This window comes from Pinus tabuliformis, chromosome 6, assembly GCF_031772625.1.
Source record: "Pinus tabuliformis cultivar Carrire ecotype Pingquan chromosome 6, CPIR1, whole genome shotgun sequence".
NCBI lineage: Eukaryota > Viridiplantae > Streptophyta > Pinopsida > Pinales > Pinaceae > Pinus > Pinus tabuliformis.
Window position 1 is genome coordinate 1,793,384,433 of NC_142292.1, and position 21,063 is coordinate 1,793,405,495.

Genomic DNA, 21,063 nt, shown 5'->3' on the forward strand with positions numbered 1-21,063 from the left:
CACCAACTGCTCTGGCCCTTATCACCGCAATAAACAATATGACGTACTGTGCCAAAGAAGCACAACATATTCAGTGAATTGAAATTTGAAATTAACCTATCATCTGATAAAATAACCCTGAAAATAAAAATGACCGCGTATTTTGACCAAAAACACCCAAGAACACATCTGGATTGCACAAAAATGAGCACAATCTACAGCTATAAGAAAGCTAACAGAATGAAAGGGAAAACCAAAGGAAAAAGAAATGGACATTTAACGAAATAGGCGTGATATAAGCAACAGATAAAACAGCAATGACCAGAAAGTTACTGCAAAAATGGTGCAGAAATATTATTTAAACCAACACGAACAATACATGGGAATCAGAAGCAGGAAGTTGCCTTCTCCATCACAATATTCATCTTGGGATACTGGCAGACTGCAAACATCCAAATGCTGTAATATTTAGGGTAAGTACTGATAACTTTCCGTACCGACTGTTGTTGTTGCTGCTGCAGTGGCATGAGCCATTCAAATCCAAGAAACAATGGATACCGAAACCAGAGAAGAATAAGCGGATTGAAATCTGAAAATGCAAGAATATCCCACCGAAACTGCTGCTGCTAGATTTGTGAACTAGGATGAAAAAACTTATTTCAAAACCATTTTTATACAAAAACCGAGGGAGCCATATACACCAAAACAGCGGGCTGAATCCCTCAAAACAGGGAGCCGCCCTCCATTTCAAAATAAATCTAACATCCCATGACCAAATCGACCCTCACAAACCACTCTCGGGACCAAATCGACTCTCACAAACCATTCCCAAACCAGAAAATCCAAACTGTAAATCAAAATGGGGGCGATTTTGATCAAATACGATTCCGCAAATATCAAAATGGGGCTATTTTGATCAAATACAATTCGGTTAGTTTATCCGCCCTGGGCTAAAATAAAAAAATAAATTAATTTTTAAATAAAATATGGGCTAATTATATAAAAAAAAATAATATTATTTTAATTAAAAATTCACCCCATTAAAATATAAAAAGCCTTAAATTTCGCCTTTGGGCGATTATTCGCCCCTAAAATTAACCTTGCAGCAATATGACCAGCAAGTAAAGATTTAAACCATTTCTTGACATCCCCTGCTAGTGTTTGTGCAAATAATCTCATTTGTACATCTTCTTCATCAATTTCATGTAATTAAAAATAATCATTCATTTTATTTACATGTTGTTGTGCAGTATATTGACTAGTACCATCAAACTGAAAGATTTTACTCTAGTAGTCTTGGGGCATGGCATGTACCTGAGCTGGTAAGGTCAAAGGAGCATATCTGTTAGTCATGGCTAAGGTTCTAACTTGGATAGGAGGTAAAGTGGTAGTGCTTGAAGATGAACTTGATGTGCTTGCAAATGAGCTTGAAGTGCTAGAAAATGTAGCAGAAGTGCTAGAAGATGAACTTGGAGGCTTAGGTTGGAGAGGAATCTTAGGTATAACTGGCTTTGTGGAATGAACTGTGGTGGATATTATAGGTGGGGTGGTATTGAATGAGGCTATATTTACAGTTTCTGAAGGTACTGTAGAGTGTTCAGAGGTAGCAGCAGCTAGGGCACCTAATTCAACTAATTGTTGAAAATAGGCTCGTTTATGTGCCTTATCAAAGTTGAGGTTAATGCTTCAAGTTTGTCAAATGTGTCTAGAACATGTTGGTCTAAATCAAGATGTATAGTATTATTCTTTGATTCAACAAATTTAATAAAAGTAGGGTCTATTACAGTATCATAGACTGAATTTTCATATTTGGTATGAAATAGAGAATGCTCAAATGATAAATCAAATTGAATATCCTCTAGGTTTGACAACTCTTTAGGAAGCGAATTTGCTTTGATTAACTGACTAATACTTCCTTGAATTTCTACTTTTTTGTTTTTTCTAAAGATTCTGTTTGGATTATCAACAATTATAGCAGGGTTTGGATCTAGATGTGCCCTGGTATAGTATGTTCTTTAGGAAGCCAGTATTTTAAATTTTTTTATTTTTTAATGAAAATTTTGACAACCCTAAAATGGCCTTAAGGTGAAAGTATGAGATTTGGGATTTCCCTTAAGGTTTATTAAACTGAGGACTGATTTCCCCTGTATGGTCGCCACTATGTTATCACTCCAAAATTTCCTAGGGTTGTACAATGTTGTGTTTAAAGAAATAATAGAGGTAACCACAAACCTACTTTTGATATCATGATCTAGCCTTCCTAATGCTCAGAGAGGGCTCTCTCTTAATGATTTAACTTTGTTGAGTTAATTGATCTTAGGCTAGTTATGTAAGCTTGATTTGGTTTTGATTTGAGTTGTTGGTGGAATTACTGACCTAGATGGATAGTAGACTGTCTAGTTTTCATTGGGCTATAAAATCAATGTGTCAAGAAAATAGGACTGAAATAGGTTCTAAAGGAAGTGTCCATAGGGTAAGGTGGCTGAGCAAACTCAAATCTTTTAGGCTGAAGGGTGAAGTGGTTTTCAATCAAGATCAAGGAGCAGTTAAGGATTCCTCAAACAAAATAATGAGGGAAATAAAAGAGGTTAATCGAAACTAGGGAGCAATGAAGAATTCCCTACTCTAGATATCTAAAGAAAACATCAAAATGAATAATAGTTCAGAACAGAGTGTAATTAAACATATTCTGCAATAATAATCCCGTTATAACATTTAAATTTGGAAAACATACAAGTTTATGGAATACTTAAAAAATAACAAGTTGAACAATTGAAAGATACTTCAGTGAAGTTGCCCAACACATGAATCCTGTAATGCAATGCCTTTATTACTTGTCCAATCTGTTGACTTGAAAATGGTACAATAAACCCTCAGGTTGTATATGAGTTCCACTATAGAAATGTTAAGAAATCCACCCCTCAATACTTCGAATTGTGAAGTATTTATACAAAAACTATTACAAAATATCCTAAAACTGATTTAGGAATTATTCAAGGAAAATGAAATATCTTCATGCAATAAAATAGAGACAACTATCTAACTGATGCAAGCTGTCCTTGTTTATTTGGCTTTGATGTTTTCTTTCAGTGATATTTTGTTTCCTTATATCTTTTGTTGCTTTTCTTATGCTAGTTGTTCCTTTACTCTACCTTTCATTTGATACTCTTTAACTTAACTGATCTAATACTCTTTACTGTTTTACCTTGAATTCTCTTGATTGCTCTACTTTCACTATTTTACCTTTCATTTTCATAGTAAATCATTCAATTTTTCCTAAGACTCTCCTTCCAGTAATTTAATCTTTACCATTCTTCTGAAGATTTCATCAGCCTCTGTGTATTTTGCAAATATAGGTTTGTTGATAAAGAGAAATTTTACCTCATGCTGGAGGTAAAAGAGATTATCAAAAGTCTCATATAGCACTTTTCCTATTGGAATTCCTTTCATGGCTAAATTGTTTGCTTGTTCCTTTTCCACTTCTCTCATTTCCTTATCATAGTCTTCATGCCTCATCAACCTGTCATTAATGACCAATGGATTAGGCAGACCTTTTTGCCTCAAAACATAAAATTTCACCATAAATCTTGTTATTGCAAGCTCCATGTTTTGACACTTGTCTTCAAGTTGCACCATCAAGTTTCTCTTGGTGATTACTTTGTTTGCTTCTAGAATTGTCTCAGTGACGTCACTTATGCCAATCTCTTCCAATTCCTATTTGTTCATGGAATTAAGAAACATAATGATTTCATTGTCCTCCTCTCGCTTCTTACCAAGTTCTTCCTTAACCTTTTCAATAGCTTCAGTTTCTTCCTTGATTAAATCCTTCTACTCAAAGATGACTTTGATGAATGGCCAAATATCATTAACAGAGTTAATGATATTGGCCCACAGCTGCTGATTTTCTTGGGCACATGGTTCTTTCAATGTCAATTCTTTTTCTAACATTTGTATTCTCTTAGTCAATCTGTTTGACTTTTGGGTTTCATCCTTATGCATGATTTGAAATAGCTTCTTTTCATCCTCTAGATATTTTACTTGATCTTTAAGTCTATTTATTTCATTTGTTTAGATGGACATATCCTGCATAGATTTCATTAATTTACCTTCTTCATCACTAGGATGAGTTGTTGTTGTAGATGATTCTGTAACTGATGTAGTTGCTAATGTAGTGGGAAGTGTTGTAGCTACTGGAACTATTGTGGCTACTAAAATTGCTAAAGTAGAAGGAACTGGTGTATTAACTTTAGGAATAGTAGTGACAGTAACTGCTTCCATGCTGGCCTTTTTCTCCTGCACTAATGTATCCATCTCATTTTCCATTTCTCTCAATTGAGCAGTTAACTGAAGAATTAGGTCCATCATCTCATCTTTTTGGTTTTGATTCTATAGAACTTCCTTTGTTTGTGGATGTTCAGTAGGAGGCAATCTTAGCTTCTTCTTCAATGCAGCAATGCCTGAAGTGTTTTTCTTAATGAGTTCTTTTGTACCTTTGACATTCTTTGGATCATATCCCACTTTAATAACCAAATCTTCAAGGGATTTAATTCTATTATATCTAGCTTGTGAGGATGCCTTCTATAGTTTTAACTTTTCTTTGATATTATCTAGAGAATTTTGTAGTTTTTGTACACTCATGGATTTGTCAATCATAGTTGAGTATAGCATTTCTCCTACTTTCTTATGAAATTCTATTTGGTCTGTAGGATGAACATCTTTGGCAAGAATCTCATAATCTATCTTTATGTAATCTACTGATGGCTTAGGATGTTGTACTATGGGTTGCAAAAAGGTCATCTGCATTTTTCTTGTCTTATAATCAAATGCAAAAAGTAATCTATTTTGGCTGCCAGGAGTCTACTTCAAGTATTGTGAATATATTTCAGCTTTTATTTCTTCATTTTTGGCCTTAATATCTTTGTAGCTTTCTTTGATGTCTATTTCCCTATCCATTGGTTCACTTGAAGAGGAGACTTCAACACTATGTTGCTTCATGATGATCTGAGCACATGAAGTTGAAGGCGGATGAGTTTCCTTTGAAACTAATGGAAGTGGATTTTCTTTAATTACAGCGCCTGTATCAATGATCTCAATTGTATCAACTACTTCTTCTTTATCATTTACTGGATTCAACTTTGTTCTTTTATTATTTCAAATTTGTTATTTGTTGTATCTTTGTTTGAGAAAGAACCTTCTTCTCTAGTCCTTTTTGTATTTATGTCCTGCAGGGCTGGAGTATGTATAATGGAGCTAACATCCATCTGCTCCTCCATATCCAGTAAGATGTTTTCCAACCATTCTGTTTGGTTGGCATATATTTTAATCTCTGGCTTGGACTCATGCATAAAAGGGCTTAATTTGAACTTGCATCTCAGTTTGTTTATGACACCCAAAGGATCATACTTCCATTTGAAACTACCATTGAACTTCATTTCTTGTAAACATGTTTCTGCTTCATCTCCAGCCTCCTTATTATTGTAGATAAAAGGACCAAGTTGGTTTTTTATTTTAAATTGTGTTTTCTTCCTGGCTGATAGAAAATTAACATCATCTGAATTTATGATATGCCTGATATATTCTAGTGCAAATATCCTCATGGGGAGATATTTGGGTAGCTTATATGGAGTGAGTTGACATCCATACACCCTAACTTTGATGTAGTTCTAGTATAAATACCAGTATCCTATTCTACTATGTTTGGAAAACTATAACTTTCTTTACTTCATCACTGACCCTGTGTTGATTGCTACTGCTTAGCATGTTAACCACTAGGTGAACAAATGAATCAATGAGGTCCTTGTAGCTGAAAAGATATCAGATCTAGGATTTCCCTTAGTTTCCAGTTTTTGGATGTTAACTATAAACCTTTCTTACTAGAAGTATAGAAAAATATGGAACAATACTGAAGAGTATTTGAATACTCTTTCATCTAGTGATCTGATCAATTGATCATGGATTCTTTCTACTAAGAATTGGGCAAAATTGGAAACTGTAGCTGGAGGCTTTCCTGGGAAAAAAATAGAAAGGAAGCCAAGTATAGTTACATCTACATGTTCATCAGTGCTATATCCTAGAATACAAGACATCACAGTGACAATCTGTCTGGCTCTCTCAGAGAAAATGGTGGAAGAATATGGAGGGATGTTTGTAGGAACTTTAACTTTTTCTAGGAGGAAAGTCTGAAAAAATTGGGATCTCTTGGGAAGGTCCAGCTTTAGGTACAGATCAGTCAGGTTTTCAATAGAAAATGGGGTTTCATTAGGCTTTGGCTAGATCTGCAACATTTCAATTATTGATCCTACAGTGATTGTGAACAAAATTTGCTAGTTAGGAGAGACTATAGCCCTTTGACTTGGGATATAGCAGAGTTGGCATAGGTGGATGATCTCAGGGAAGTGGTATACCTGTGGGAATAAGTATTTGGGTAAATTTGACTCCCATAGCTGAATATCATCATTCTAGTTGAGGAATTTATCTTTTCTCCAGCAGTGGAGTTTTAACAGATTGCTAGGGGAGGTTATGTCTTTAATCTAGAAATCTTTATTGGCCAATGGGAGGTGACCAATATCTAGGTTAGGGGTTTGCAGTGGTTTTGCATCTAGAATGCTTTGGGAAGCAATAGATTTGTTTATTTTATTCAATTTATTATTATCTAGCTTAAGAAGTAGGCTTAGGACATATGAATAGTGTGAAAAGATGAATAGAGTCTACACAAAGGGTTTTGAATGTAACAGTGGCTTTCTTTAGGTTGGCAAGGCTTTTAATTGGTTCAATTGATTAACCTATTAGAAATTTTGTGCAAAGCTTTAAGTATAGGCCTTCGACATTTTAGGAATACCTAGAAAATGAAGCTTTGGTATGCAGAAGGCTTCTCCGAGGCCATCGGAGGCTTTCTGAGGCTTCAATGGTATTGATAGTGCTTCAATTCAAAATTGGCGGCGTCTTCTAGTAGTAAAGTTTGAATTGTGGTTGTAAAATGGCTTAAAATAGTTCAGGATATCTTTTGGTGCTTTGGAATAGGTCGGTAGAGGTCCTTTTCTGCAATTGCTACAAAATAATGGTGAAAAGATTGGAAAGGGTGGCTTCTTTTGTTTTTAACCAACAGTGGTTAATCTTTGGGCATGGGGTTAAACTTTAAACAACAGGGCGGTTTCATCTGATGCAAGGAGGTGGTAAGGTTGTTTATCGCATCACTTTTGAGTGGTAGGGTGGTATTATTTTGGAGGACGCGACATAACATGGGGCTGCCACGTAGTAAAAAGGCAGGCCAGGAAAACTGCTAAACTCGCATGCTTTTGTGATGTTAAGAGTTGGACATTAGAACGTGCGATATGGAATGCAGGCCATTGGATCTACAGGTGGGTGATCAGAGGGTTATCGGGTGGCGGAGTTGCGAGGGATGAGTTGGGTTGTGGGGTCAGTTTATAGATAGGTAGAGGTTTGAATGGTAGTGGGATTTAAGAAGTGGGACCCTGGGATATTGTATGTGCAGGGGTATAATACATATTGCTAAGGTTTAATATAGTGAGGGTTGGAATTATATGGCGGGGAATAAATATATCAAAACTATAGGTTAAACTAATATAAAGGGGTCTTGGGGAAATATGAGAGCGAGTGTTAGAAACACATTAGGGATCAGTTAAATAATATCGGGGGGGATTTTCACATGGGGCCCTGTTACACAGTAATTTATCACTGCCTTCCTGTCAGTCACCCTGCTGTGTCCAGAAGTCACAATCACTAAGTGTTTGATCCCTGAACTGCCTTAAAAACCCATTTTTCCAAAGTTTTTTGCATCAGCGCGTCTGTTCCTAAAATAACCGCGATGACCAGCGCCTCACAGTGTATTTCGTGCGCTGCCATCGCGGAAGAACATCACTTTTCCGCGATGACGCACAGCGCGGCTTTCCCGTGTTCTTCCGCGCTGACATGACTTGTTCAGTTATTGTTATGTGCTGACAGCACGGCAGTCTCCATATAATCCGCGCTGATCCAGTTTGGGCGAATTTGTTCAAACAACCAGCCTTCCAGATCTCTCCAGGCTTGGTTGTTCGCTTTGTGAATATCGACTCCCTTCTATGGCATGTCTGTTCGACCCTTTGCAACTACTCCCCTTGAAGATAAGCTCATCCTTCCACCTTTTTAGGAGACTCCTTCTCCTATATAAACTTCCACCATTACCATGAGCAGCTAGTTAGAAACTAGTGGGAACTAGCTAGACTTAGCTTGGATTGTACAGAGCTTGTAGTGCTCAGATTGCTGCTATAGGTTTGGTGTGTTAGGAGTGGAAGTGATTCATTGCTTGGGGAAGTTTGTTTGTGACATTTGTGTGAGAGAGAGAGAGCTGTTTGTCTTGGGAGAACCATCCTCAAAGGTGAATGCTTGAGATACATGCTGACTGATCCCTCCTGAGAAGTTTATCGACGTCAGAACATTTGGTTGTACTCTTCTCTATTCTGATTAATAATAGATGACTGCCATTATTGTTCCATTCTCGTTTGTTTATGCAATGGATAAATGTGAATTATGTCTTTTCTGACTGGCATATAGTTACTTTTACTAGATTTCACGCTTGCGTTTGCCTTCTCTTCGTGTGTGCAGGTGTTCGTTCGCGGGGATCGCGGAGGACTGTGACCAGCCGAAGCGAAGGAGCGAAGGAGACATCTCTTCATCCAACGACAGCGAAGGAATCCAAGTAGGTGCTCTTTACTTCTTGTTTAAGTGTAACTAGGAACATGCGTGGCAGCATTGTGTGATTGTTGCTAGACCCCTATTGGGCTAGTAGGGATCGCCTCTATCCGTAGAGGGGATTTACCTCTCCAACAATTTGGCGACTCCGCTGGGGAACAGCCTTTTTGTCTCTTGAGTCCACTTTTGTGTTTGGCTTTGATTGATCTCTTTTCGAGTTTTTGGGATTGTCTTATTGCTTATGAACTTTCTGGGTGTTTCTGGAAAGCGTCTTTATTATTAAAAAGCTCCCGCCTTTGGTTTGGGAAGTTTTTATTTTGGCTTTCCTTGTTTTTTACTCCCAGCGCGTTTTATTTCGGAACAGTCGCGCTGACATCGCGACTCTGTTCTTTGGTTTTCTCTTCATCGCGCCTGTACGTCTAACATCCGCGCTGACCTCGTTTTCAAGGGCAGCACGCTTTATTCGTGTTCTTCCGCGCTGACATCGCGCCCACTCTTCTTTGTGATTTTGGTCGTCGCGTCTGTGTGCCTTATATCCGCGCTGACCTCGTTTCTTCTAGGGCAGCGCGCCTTTTCCCTGACTTTCCGCGCTGATGTCGCAAAGTTGCTGAAGGCCTCCCCCTGTCAGCGCGAAGTTGCTGAAGGCTACCCGCGCTGAGTCTGAAAAACTCATTTTTGTCCAAATTGACCTCCTAAACCTCTTGCTGTGACTTTCCCTTCTTCTCCCCACTTGTCTGATGACTTGTTTTTCACTCTCTGAACTTTGAACTGTTTGATTACGGAGCTCAACTCCATAGGGTTTCGTTTTGCTTGGTTTTGAGTTTGCAAACAACTTCCCTTCTAGCTGCTTGGTTCGTGTTTTCATCCTTACTTTTGCGATTGTTGGATTGTGTTTGGGTCTCTAATTGACTGGTTGCGACTCTGGTCCGTCGGATGTTTGCTTTTCTCTATTGATTTCGCACTCTGAACCCTAGGACATCTAGTGGCCGTGTGTGTGTCAAGCCTCCCGTGAGGATCCCTGTTTGCTTGATTGACCAGCTCGTTCTAGACTCGTTTTCGCATTTTTTCAGTGATTGTCAGAGTGTATTGGATTGTGCTTCCAAGTGGTCTTTTTCGCTTCCTCCTTGCTTGCGATCCTTGCTTGTTTTGCAGAGCTTAGATCACATAGCTCGTGCATTGCCTTGTTTCCTTTTGATTTCGAGACTTCGGTTGAGTGTTTTTGGGAACTTTGTGTGCTCTCATTAAGTAGTTTACTTGGTGTTCAGGTTCCTCCAAATCCCTTTAGGTGTTTTATGTCACTAAAAAGAAAACGAATTAGTAGCTTGCTTTAAAATTCGAAAAGGAAAAGAACATTTCATTGATTTGCATTTTCAAAAGAAAAGTTTCCTTTCCTCGCTTTAGTTGCATTTAGCTGCTTGTTTGTTTGTATTCGTTTTGTTTAAAAAATTCTTTGCTCTCTCGTAGCTAGAATTCATCGAACGAAACGAAATTCTTTTGCATATAGATTGCATCTAAGTAATTGTGAGCGAACATACGATAAAGCTTGAAATCGAAACTTAATCTCAAGATCAACTATAAAATGAACCAAATGAATCTAAAAACTCATTGGAACTAAACGCAAATATTTAGAGGTCTAGGTTAGAGACATGTTCCGGCGTCTTAAAACATAGTCACTGTTGTTTCACATTAGGTTGGGTGATTCCTCCTTCTGTGACTCGATAGTGGTCTAATACAGACTGCGCTCCCACGTACCGTCGAGTATATAGGGAGACCCCACTAGGCTTTTATCCTTTATCCATAGGAAGCCGAGTCGGCCGCCCTACAATTCGCAATGCAGTGAACACAGCATTCACGAAGATTGACCACCCGTACCCTAAAAAGTATTCTGTGGTTTTGCGAAGAGTTTGGCACACCCTCTACCTAGAGTTCCAGAGCAGTCGCTTTTGATCCTTTTCGGACTCCCTAAACGAAAAGGTGCCTGTGAGCGTCTTGTCACTTCGTGCTCATTAAACATTCGAAGGAGACTGGAGTCATCTTTGTCCTTTTCTCGACTCCTGAAATATGAAAAGGTCGAGTTTGGTCCTTGCGTCTTAAAATTAATTTGGCCACGATAACATCACCTTTTCTAGGTCTTGTGTGCGATAGTTTTGAGTAGGCTTTTATCGATAGTTTCCTTTAAGAGTTCTAAGGGGTCTGGTCATCCTGGCTGACCCATCAACTTCCGGTATAAGTGACCAAGGTTCTCAATCCTCTGTTGCTCCCGAGGTACCAGTTGAAGGCGGTACTCTTCCCATTGTTCCGAGTATCCAGCCTATTAACGCACGGTCCCCAGGCAACCCAGATTACTTGGAGGATTGGAATCCCGTCTGGGAAGAAGATTGGGATACCCCCCAAACCCCCCGTACCCCTTTAGGTATGTCATCTCCGATGGAGGGGGCAGCTTCCAGCACGGGTGAGACACCCGCGGTCACAGACATTGAGACCCCGATCCCGTCTTCATCTCCCCTCCCTCCACGATATCAATCGCTGAGGGATAGGTATGATGCTAGAACAACTTCTACCACTATATTGGATCCTACTCTCGCTGCCTCGATCGGCCCTTTTGTTTCGCAGCCTCTTTTCCCACCCCTCACGTCAGAACTCAACCCGCCCGTCACCTCAGTTCCCGCTCAACCTACTGTTTGTGTAGCACGTTCGACTCCGGTCGTCAGTGCTGTACCGATTCCCTTGTCTGAAGTTCCTCAAGCTGGTTCTTTTGTTGGAGGCATTCCAGGATCAGGACCGTATGATGCTTATGGGGAACCTATAACGGACCCAGATTACGATGGTCCTGTTTTCTTCTTCGATGCAAATGGTGAGTTCCTTGAGGAAATCTCAGGTCTCCCTCGTTGCCCTTTCGAAGAGAACGAGGAATCTTTGAATGTCATGTATGACCACACTACTAAGTACTTTGGAAACCGAGACCCTCCTCGGCAGCCCATAGGACCACCCAATCAGGACCCGTCATTCTACGTGCAGCCCCCTCAAGGGCAACCATTGTATGGCCCGCCTGACCCAGGACAATCTGGGCATCCACAAGGTCAACCTTACCAGGAACAACCTATGGACATGGGAGGTCCGCCATACCCATATCAGAATCAACCTACTGGGCAGCCAGAGCAACCGTCTTTTCAAGACCAGCTTGGTTTCCAGCCAGGGTACCCCTCTGGACAAACTGGCTCAGTTTACAATCCTTCAAATCAACCAGCCGTCCAGCAAGGGTATCCCTATGGCCAGGGTGGACAACCCTACGTTCAACAGGGCCCACCTACCCCTCGAATCGCAAATCCTTCTGGGCAAGGGGGGCAACCCTCTGCCCAGCCTATATACCAAAGAGGGCAGCCTGCCGTACAGCAAGCCCAACCCTCTTCCCAACCCGGTTACGGTGGGGGACAAACGGGCCAACCGTCTATACAGCCAAATCAACCCGGGGTCTACCCTCACCGTCAACCTGGACAAGCTGGCCAGCCTCGGCGTCAACCAGCTATCCAACCAATTCGACCACCCGCTCCGCGAAGACAACCCTTGGTGGCACATGGACAACCTGGCGTTCAGCAAGGCTATCCTGCTGGCCAACCAGGTCCATCTCAAATCCGACCAAGTCAACCTTCGGGACGTGTGGTCCAACCTCAACCGGTTCAAGGACAGTACTCTGGGCCTCAGACTCAAACAGGTTATCAACCTCCATATCAAACGCAGCCTGCCTACCAGGCTCCGTATGCGACCCAGCAGTCACATGGCTACCAGCAACCCCAGGGGCAAAATCAGTATGCTCCTTACCAAAATTATCAGCAACCACAGGTCACTCCCTATCAAAATTATCAATATGGTCAACCTGGCGGGCAAGCTGCTAATTCATGGGGAGCTGGGGGGCAAACACAGGGACAGTCGTCCGCACACGGACAAAACTCCTACGGACAAACTCCCTATGTGCCAGGTCCTTTCGAACCAGGTCCATCGGGACAAAATTCCTATGCGGCCGGTCCTTTCGGGCCAGGTCCGTCTGGACAAAGTTCGTGGGGGCAACCCCAATCTGGGTGGAACCCTAATACCGCCTCGAACCCTCAGCCACAGATGTCCTTCAACCCGCAGCTACCATTTTTGGCTACGTTGGAACTACCCGATGTGTCCAAGTTAACAAACGATCCTATTTTGCATAACTCATATTGGCCACCGGTTCCGACCAAAATACCAGGTGACTGTCCAAAGTTCGACGGCAAAGCCGGAGAGGATCCTCAAGCCCACGTAATGACATATCACCTTTGGTGTTCATCTAACTCATGGCTTGATGATTCTATCCGACTGCGCCTCTTCCAGAGGACCCTCACTGGCTCAGCCGCAAAATGGTACATCGAACTTAATCGCGGTATGTTTTCAGACTTTAACTCGTTGGCTATGGCCTTTCTTACTCATTTTCAGTTACCCATTCGGTACGAGACTGGGACCCATTTGCTCACGTCTCTGAAACAGGATACGGCAACGCACATCTCTGATCATATACATGAATGGAGAAGGCGCCGTCGTTTGATTAAATTTTGGATTCCCGATCAACTCCTGACCGACTGGTTTACCACGTCCTTTGTCCCTAAAATTGCCAAAGATATTGCAATGGGGGCGTGTGTAACTGAAGAGCAAGCGATTGCGCGAGCTCAATACCTCGACTTAGTATATTCTCAGTCAGGTACTTTGTATGACTATTTGCCAGATGCCCCGAGGCACGGACAAACCAAAGCTCCACCGAAACCGTCTGTTGATGGAGTTATTGGCTCCGTGAATTCATCAAGTAAGAAATCAACCGCAAACTCTGGGAAGCAGAAACAAAACGCCTCTAACGAGAATGCTTCTCAGAGCCCATCTATTCCTGGGAATACCTCCGAGGTAAATGCCGTTCAGTCCACCGCGGCAGACAAATCCTCGAAAGGCAAAAAGAAAGGAAAGGCCAAAGAAAAATCCGGACAACCTAAGCAGAATCCTCCTAAACCTCCCGCCGAGGAAGGAGCCAAGCGGAAGCCTAAGTATCCCTGCCTCATTTGTGAGGAGGATCACTACACCAAGGACTGCCCCAGGCGGTCCGAGGTTAGTCGGCTTTTAAAAGGTGCTTCAGGGTCCCCCGCCGTGCTTAACGAGCCTTTCCCATCCCAGCAGACGCATCAGGTGGCCGACCCTTCTCAATCCTCTTCCTCGTTCTGTTCTCAAGTATTCATGGCGGGAACCATCCCCGTCCATATTACGACTCGAACGAAAGATTATCCATCTTCAGCCGGGAAGGAGCCGGAGGTCCCCTCCAGCGCTCCCACGTCCAGTTCTGGCCCTCTTCACATTGAACGGCCCAGCACCGAGACGATCCCCCGACCCCCTCCCAAAGGTGTACTCAGGAAGTCATCTTATAACCCCAATGCTCGTACCGCTCAGCATTATAGCATTGTTGAGGACTTAGCTCAGGCTCCCTCTGCTATGTCCGCGTTAGAAGTCCTCCAGAGCTGCCCCTCCCAGAGGAAGTCCCTGCTATCAGCAATTGGTGGCATCGACCCGGCAGATTCGGATCTAATTTCTTTTGACCTCGAAGGTTTCACGCAGAGATTGCCTCATCAGGTGGCCTTCCTTATACAAGTTCTCATCAAAGGCAAGACGATTCACCGTACTGTCATTGATGAAGGAGCCTCAACCTACATCATGTCGGTTGCTTGTTGGAAGGCTATTGGTTCGCCTGCTCTGAGCCAGTCTCCCACCACCCTAGAGGCGTTCGATGGAAGAGAATCTCGTCCACTTGGTATCCTCCCGCGTTTACCTATCTCTTTAGAAGGGAAAACTGTAGAAGTCGAGGTTGAAGTCGTTGACGCTAATCTCACTTACAACCTCCTTCTAGGACGAAGCTGGACTTATGCCATGCAAGCCGTGGCTTCCTCCTTATTCCGTGTCGTTCGTTTTCCCCATCAAGGAAAAATCGTCACGGTGGACCAGCTGTCCTTTTTTGCTTCCTCTTCTGAAGGGAATGTACCATTCGTGGAGCATACCTTCAAATCGCTCGAGAGTGTGGGTGCCGGATTATTTAAAGATCCCTCCTTGATGGGAGTCTTTCCCCTCCCACCTCCAAATCTCGCCTCCGTTAACATGATCACAACGCATTCTGATCCATGGGTTCTCCCTCCCGTGAATCAAGAAGACTCCTGGGGCAAGATGATGCCGTTGAGCCCAGCCGAGCTCAACTACATCGAAATAGTTGCTGCATCGGCTTCAACCTCCGAACCTGCTATTCCAGGCAGCGTTCCCGATTCACCTGAAACCTTCCCTTGGTTGGGAAAGAAGGCCACCTCAGACCCCCTGAAGGAATCATTCCCATCCGACGAGGCTATTATCGAGACTATGTCTCCCGAAGAGCTCCCTTGGTCAGATCACCACCATCGCTCTTCGTTCCTCCCTCCTCATTCGGAAATGGCCACGTGTCTCGGAAAGTTTGCTTCATGTCTCCCACATATCCCTCTCCAAACACCTATCCAGTTATATCAAGTGTCTTCAGAAGGGAACATGGGTAACATTACGCAGACTTTGGCTATCGACATCTCTGTCAAAACAGGGGTTGTCGAAAATATTCATATTGGAGTCACATGTACTCCTGAGGAAATTCAAATCTACAAAGATCTATTTCGTGAATTTCGTGATGTTTTCGCATGGTCTTACGAAGAAATGCCCGGCATTGACCCTAGTATCGTAGAGCACGAAATCCCTACCTATCCTGGGGCTAAGCCTGTTCATCAGCGTTTACGCCCAGTGCACCCTCGAAAGGCTGCAGCCATCAAGGCCGAAGTTGAAAAGCTTTTTCGAGCTGGTTTCATTTATGCCATTCCCCTCACGGAATGGGTATCTAATATAGTTCCTGTCAATAAAAAACAGGGCACTATTCGGGTTTGTGTTGACTATCGCGATATCAATCGCGCCTGTCCAAAAGATAACTTTCCTACGCCTTTTATTGATCAGCTTATCGATGATTGCGCAGGAAGCGAAATTTATTCATTCATGGACGGCTTCTCCGGTTACAACCAGATCAACATAGCCCCCGCAGACCAGCACAAGACTGCTTTCATTTGTCCTTGGGGCACCTTCGCTTACAAGAAGCTACCTTTCGGTCTCAAAAATGCCGGTGCCACTTTCCAACGTGCGATGTCGTATGCTTTTCATGATATCCGACACATCGTACAACCTTACCTGGATGACCTACCCGCTCATTCAGCTAAACGTCAAGACCATCCATCTCATTTACGCGAAATCTTCCTTCGCTGTCGACACTACCGTATTCGACTCAATCCGCATAAGTGTGTCTTCTGCGTGGAATCTGGCCGACTACTCGGGTTTATCGTCTCCCGAGAGGGCATCCGCTTGGATCCCCTTAAAGTCGATGCCATTGTGAATCTTCCTCCCCCTGCCACTCTACAGCAATTACAAAGCTTGCAGGGAAAAGCCAATTTTCTCAGACGATTCATCCCAAATTATGCCGAGGTGGCCAAGGGTTTCACGCGATTACTAAAGCGAGACACGCCCTTTCATTGGGACGCTATCGCTCAGCAATCTTTTGAGCGTCTTAAAGACCTTCTGGTCTCAGCTCCGCTCCTAAGACCTCCAAATTACCACCGTGACTACACCCTTTATCTGGCCGCTGCCGATACCACCATCGGCATGGTTTTAGTGCAAGACGACGACGACGGCTCGGAGCACGTTGTATACTATCTTAGTCGCAACCTCCTCGATACGGAGACTCGCTATGCATATGTCGAAAAGTTGGCATTGGCCGCTGTCTGTGCCGTCCAACGTTTCCGTCATTACATCCTGTTGCGCACAACGACCGTGATCTCTGACTGCAACCCCATGACCTATATTTTGTCACGTCAGTTGCTGGGGGGCAAATACTCGAAGTGGATCGTAATCCTCCAAGAGTTCGACTTGGAATTTACTGCCGCCAAGTCTAAGAAATCACTGGTCTTTGCTGAACTGCTCTGTTCCTTACCATCTCAGTCTGCACCATCTCATTCAGAGGAGCAAATCCCGGATGAAACGCTCTTTCTCATCAGCACTCTCGACCCATGGTACGGGGACATCATTGTATATTTACAAACGTCTTCGTTTCATCCCAATACATCAAAGGAAGCTCGACGACAGATACGTCATCAGGCTCAACCGTATCGCATTTTAGGCGACACCCTGTACCGCCTCGGCGTCGATTCTATTCTTCGCCGATGCTTAACTCTCGAGGAAGCTGAGCGAGTCATGAATGACTGCCACTCCGGCGCTTGTGGCGGCCATATGTCCGGATACGCTACCGCTCAAAAGATCCTCCGCGCTGGTTATTTCTGGCCTTCTATATTCAAGGATTGCATCCTTGCTGTACGCGCATGCCATGAATGCCAGGTTTACCACCGGAAGATGCGTGCACCTGTTGCACCACTGCACCCTGTCGTAACCGTAGGTCCATTTTCCAAATGGGGCATCGATTATACGTCCTGTAACCCTCGTTCGGCCGGGGGGCATGGGTACATTATCGTTGCCGTGGATTATTTCACCAAGTGGGCCGAAGCAATGCCTACATTAAACGAAGACGGTCACACAGCGGCGCAGTTTTTATTCAATCATATCATCACTCGCTTCGGAGTCCCTCAGGCTATTGTTACAGATCATGGAAAGCACTTCCGAAATCATATGATGACAGAGTTAACGAGCCAGTTAGGCTTGCGTCAAGATAGTTCGTCACCGTACTATCCTCAATCTAACGGTCAAGTTGAAGCCGTGAACAAAGTTTTGATCACCATGCTTCAACGCACCGTCAATACACACAAGTCAAACTGGCATCTAATGCTTTTCCCAGCCTTGTGGGCCTACCGGACTTCTGTGAAGGATGCCACCGGTTTCACCCCGTTTCAACTGGTCTATGGACTGGAGGCTACCCTTCCCGTCGAATGTGAAATTCCTTCATTAAAATTAGCTGTCGAGTTGCTTCCCAACACCACTCCGGTGGAGGAACGGCTTCTTTACCTAGAACGGTTAGACGAGACTCGTCGTTTGGCCTCTCTGGCTATCGAAGCGCAGAAGAAGAGAGTCAAAGCTCACTTCGATCAGAATATTCATCCTCGTTCCTTTGTTGAGGGAGATTTAGTACTACTCTACGATCAAGCTAAGGATAAGCTGGGGGCAGGAAAACTCGAATCCATGTGGTTAGGTCCCTACATCGTGAAACGTGTTTTACAAAAGGGCGCATATGAGTTGATTGATTATGAAGGAAATCCTCTTGACAAGCCCCGAAATGGGCTGTATCTGAAGAAGTACTATGCATAGCTGCTCACAATCACTTTGTATATACGTGTGTTTTTGAGTTTTTACTGCATGAGTTTCTTTTGCTTTGGTGTGAAGGCGTGTTTTTGCCCCTTATTATGCTTTCTCTTTCCTGCGCAGATGTCTCGCACTCCTTATGTTGGTTTCGCTGATGGTGCCTGCCGTAGTACTTGTAATTTGTCTTCGGCAGCGTGGGTGATCTACGATCCTCACGGGGAGTTGATAAACCTGCAGGGTGTATGCCTAGGTCGTACCACTAACAACGTTGCCGAGTACAGTGCTGTAATAGAATTACTTGCCGAAGCAGTTGACCTCAGCATCCGAGAGCTAGTGGTGAACCTGGACTCCCAGCGGGTTGTCCATCAACTCAACAGGCGATATTCCGTCAGAGACCAGCGCATATTAAGGTTGTACCTACGTGTAAGATTGTTAGAACGGAATTTCGATTACATTACTTATCAGCATATTCCGAGACGATTAAATACGTTGACTGATGCATTGGCAAATCGTGTATTAGATAGACATTTGCGAAACAGATAAACATCATACAAGGAAGGAAAGAACAGCATAGTAAGACCATAAGCATATGTAAATAAATCATTTCAAGCATAGTTTGCACGTGTGTGTTTTTAAGCTTGCATTAAACATATAAAATCCATGAGTCGAGTGTCGTGCAAATTCATACATAAGATCACAAATTGTACTGAACAAACGCATAACACAAGGTAACACATCATCACATGTAACAACAACTCATCCAAAAATCGGTATGTATATATATATATATCGTGTGGCGCATTGAGGCGCTCAAAAATAGAAGTACATGTCCCAAAATCTCAATACATCTGAGTCATAATGTCTCAAAATAAACAATGGAAATAAAACCTAGGTGACTAATCGGCTGGATGGTGCTCTCTGTAGTACACAGCCGCTTGTGCCACCCGCCTCAGAAGGCGGTGCACTCTGGGTTCCACACCCACTGTGTGGATCTGATGCTCCACAGGAACCTCCTCGACCCCCTGGAAGTCCGGCACCCCCTCCAGCAACCCCTCAAGGTTGCGAGCCACAGTCTCTGGTGTGTTGGCCCCTGGAGGGGCTAAGGCCAAAGCTCCGGCTCCCGGGCCCTCTCTCCGTGCCGTGGCAGCCAGGCCAATCGGTCTAGTAGGCCCCACATCTGCATGACAAGACATTTATTAGGACATGTACATAAAAAATTTTAAAAAACAATACAAAACTCAAAGACAAAAAGTGTCATACCTGCATCATCCCACTGTTCACCCGGAGGCAGCACCAAGTCAGGATCATTGCGGAAATCCATCCCCGCATATGGCCAATCCTGTACGAAGATCTCCTGCTGGTCCAACCAGTCTCTGAAAAATGCCCCCCAGCTATGTGGTCGGCCGCCACCCCCACGTGGCATAATCCGAGCCCATCGTGAGGCCCTCGTCTCTCGAGGATCTCTGGGGGCATCCACAGCCATAGACTGCAGTCGCATGGCTGGTACTCGCTCCAGAATGAGCGGGACCAGGATCGATCCATACCCGAACTGCTTCGTCTCTCCGCGACGGCAGTTGCTCAATTGCCTCTTCATGTTGTTGCACACTGCAGTGCACCAGTCAAACACGGTAGGCTCGAGGCACTCGAGGGCTAGTAGGAGATGGGTCTTGGATGCCTCGTGGTTCGCCATGCTGCCCGCTGCCCGGGTCACCATGAACAGGATGGTGCGTAGCACTATGTCTCTCACTGTGGGGATCGAGCACTTCCCACTCCGCGTTTTCACCGCCCCCGGGCAAACCTCAGCCATCAGGTCATCCAGAGTACCGCCGCTAGGTCGCTGCCCCTCCAAGATGGGCCTCGCACCTCGGCGCGACAACCCAGTCAAGAAAAAGATATCCATGTGGTCAAACTCAATGTCGTGACCACGGATGGTGAATTTTTGGTCCACCGGGTTCCATGCCCTAATCAGCAGCTCCAGCAGATCATGTTGGGCCCTCAGACGCGGCGTAAGGAAGAATTTCATGAATCCGCACGCCCGCATGGCGTTGCAGCAATTCACCTCTCCCCAAGCAGCCACATCCTCTACATCGTGAACTCTCTCTTGCCATTGAAAGGCCATGATGTCCTGCATGAACAATAAAAACCAATCAGAATTGTTTTCATGGAGAAATTTACGTTCATTTATTAAAAAACAAAACTTTTCCGCGCCATCGCGGCTGTTTTAGGGACAGCCGCGATGACAATGGCGGCTCTGTGTAAAAAATGCGAGGTCAGCGCGGAAGAACACGCCTTTTCCGCGCTGACCCGAAGTTGGTTACATTGGCTATTTTTCGGTCAGCGCGACCCCGTGGGCAATTTCCGCGCTGACCGAGGGCGCACCCATGCAAATAAAAAATGCCCAATTGGGCCCATTCAACCGTTAAAAAACTCCTAAAATGAACCAGAATGCAGGGCAAAGGAATGAGAACCTACCTGGAAGAAGCAGATCTGAAAATAGTCTCCGGATGGGCTGGAAATCGCTCCGTCAACTTTTTGGCTTCTCCACGTTCTTCCCACTCCAAATAGTAAAATGGTAAAAATGACTTATTACCCCCCCCTATTTATAGTAAAAACTCCTAAATTACCATATTTTTTGGGTTTTTACCATTTTTAGCCATAAAACTAGCCTTGGTTCTGTTTTCAAGCATGTTTCAATATGTTTTTTACGTATATCGAATGGATTTATGCGGGTAGTGCCCTTGTGCAGGTACAGGTATCGCAGCTTGGTCATGACAGTCCACAATTCATGTGATTCCCAAAGTGTCGTCTCTAAGCTCTTTTCCGACGTTAAACAAGAGAAGATGGCCGAGCTCCCTTTCAGCTCGTTAAAGGGAACGAAAGGCGGTCGTTTTTAAGCTCTTTTTCCGACCGTTAAACCAAAAAGATCGCCGGGTGTTTGTCGTTTCGCACTCGATATTGGCTCTAAAACGACGTGTCTTCGACCACTTTTTTACTTTTTCCGGTCGGAGACACTATTCATGAAAAGTACTCCTCGGTTGTAAT

At 43.8% G+C, this 21,063-nt stretch overlaps 1 protein-coding gene across 1 annotated transcript; it reads right to left on the bottom strand.

The window, feature by feature from the left end:
- Positions 1-365: 365 nt before the first annotated feature.
- LOC149266181 (uncharacterized) lies at positions 366-19,711 on the bottom strand. Its single transcript, XM_089407411.1, has 3 exons — positions 19,282-19,711; positions 19,032-19,198; positions 366-494 (listed from the first exon to the last, which is right to left on the bottom strand). The coding sequence occupies exons 1-3, from the start codon at positions 19,709-19,711 to the stop codon at positions 366-368; spliced, it is 726 nt and encodes a 241-aa protein (XP_089263537.1).
- Positions 19,712-21,063: the final 1,352 nt, after the last annotated feature.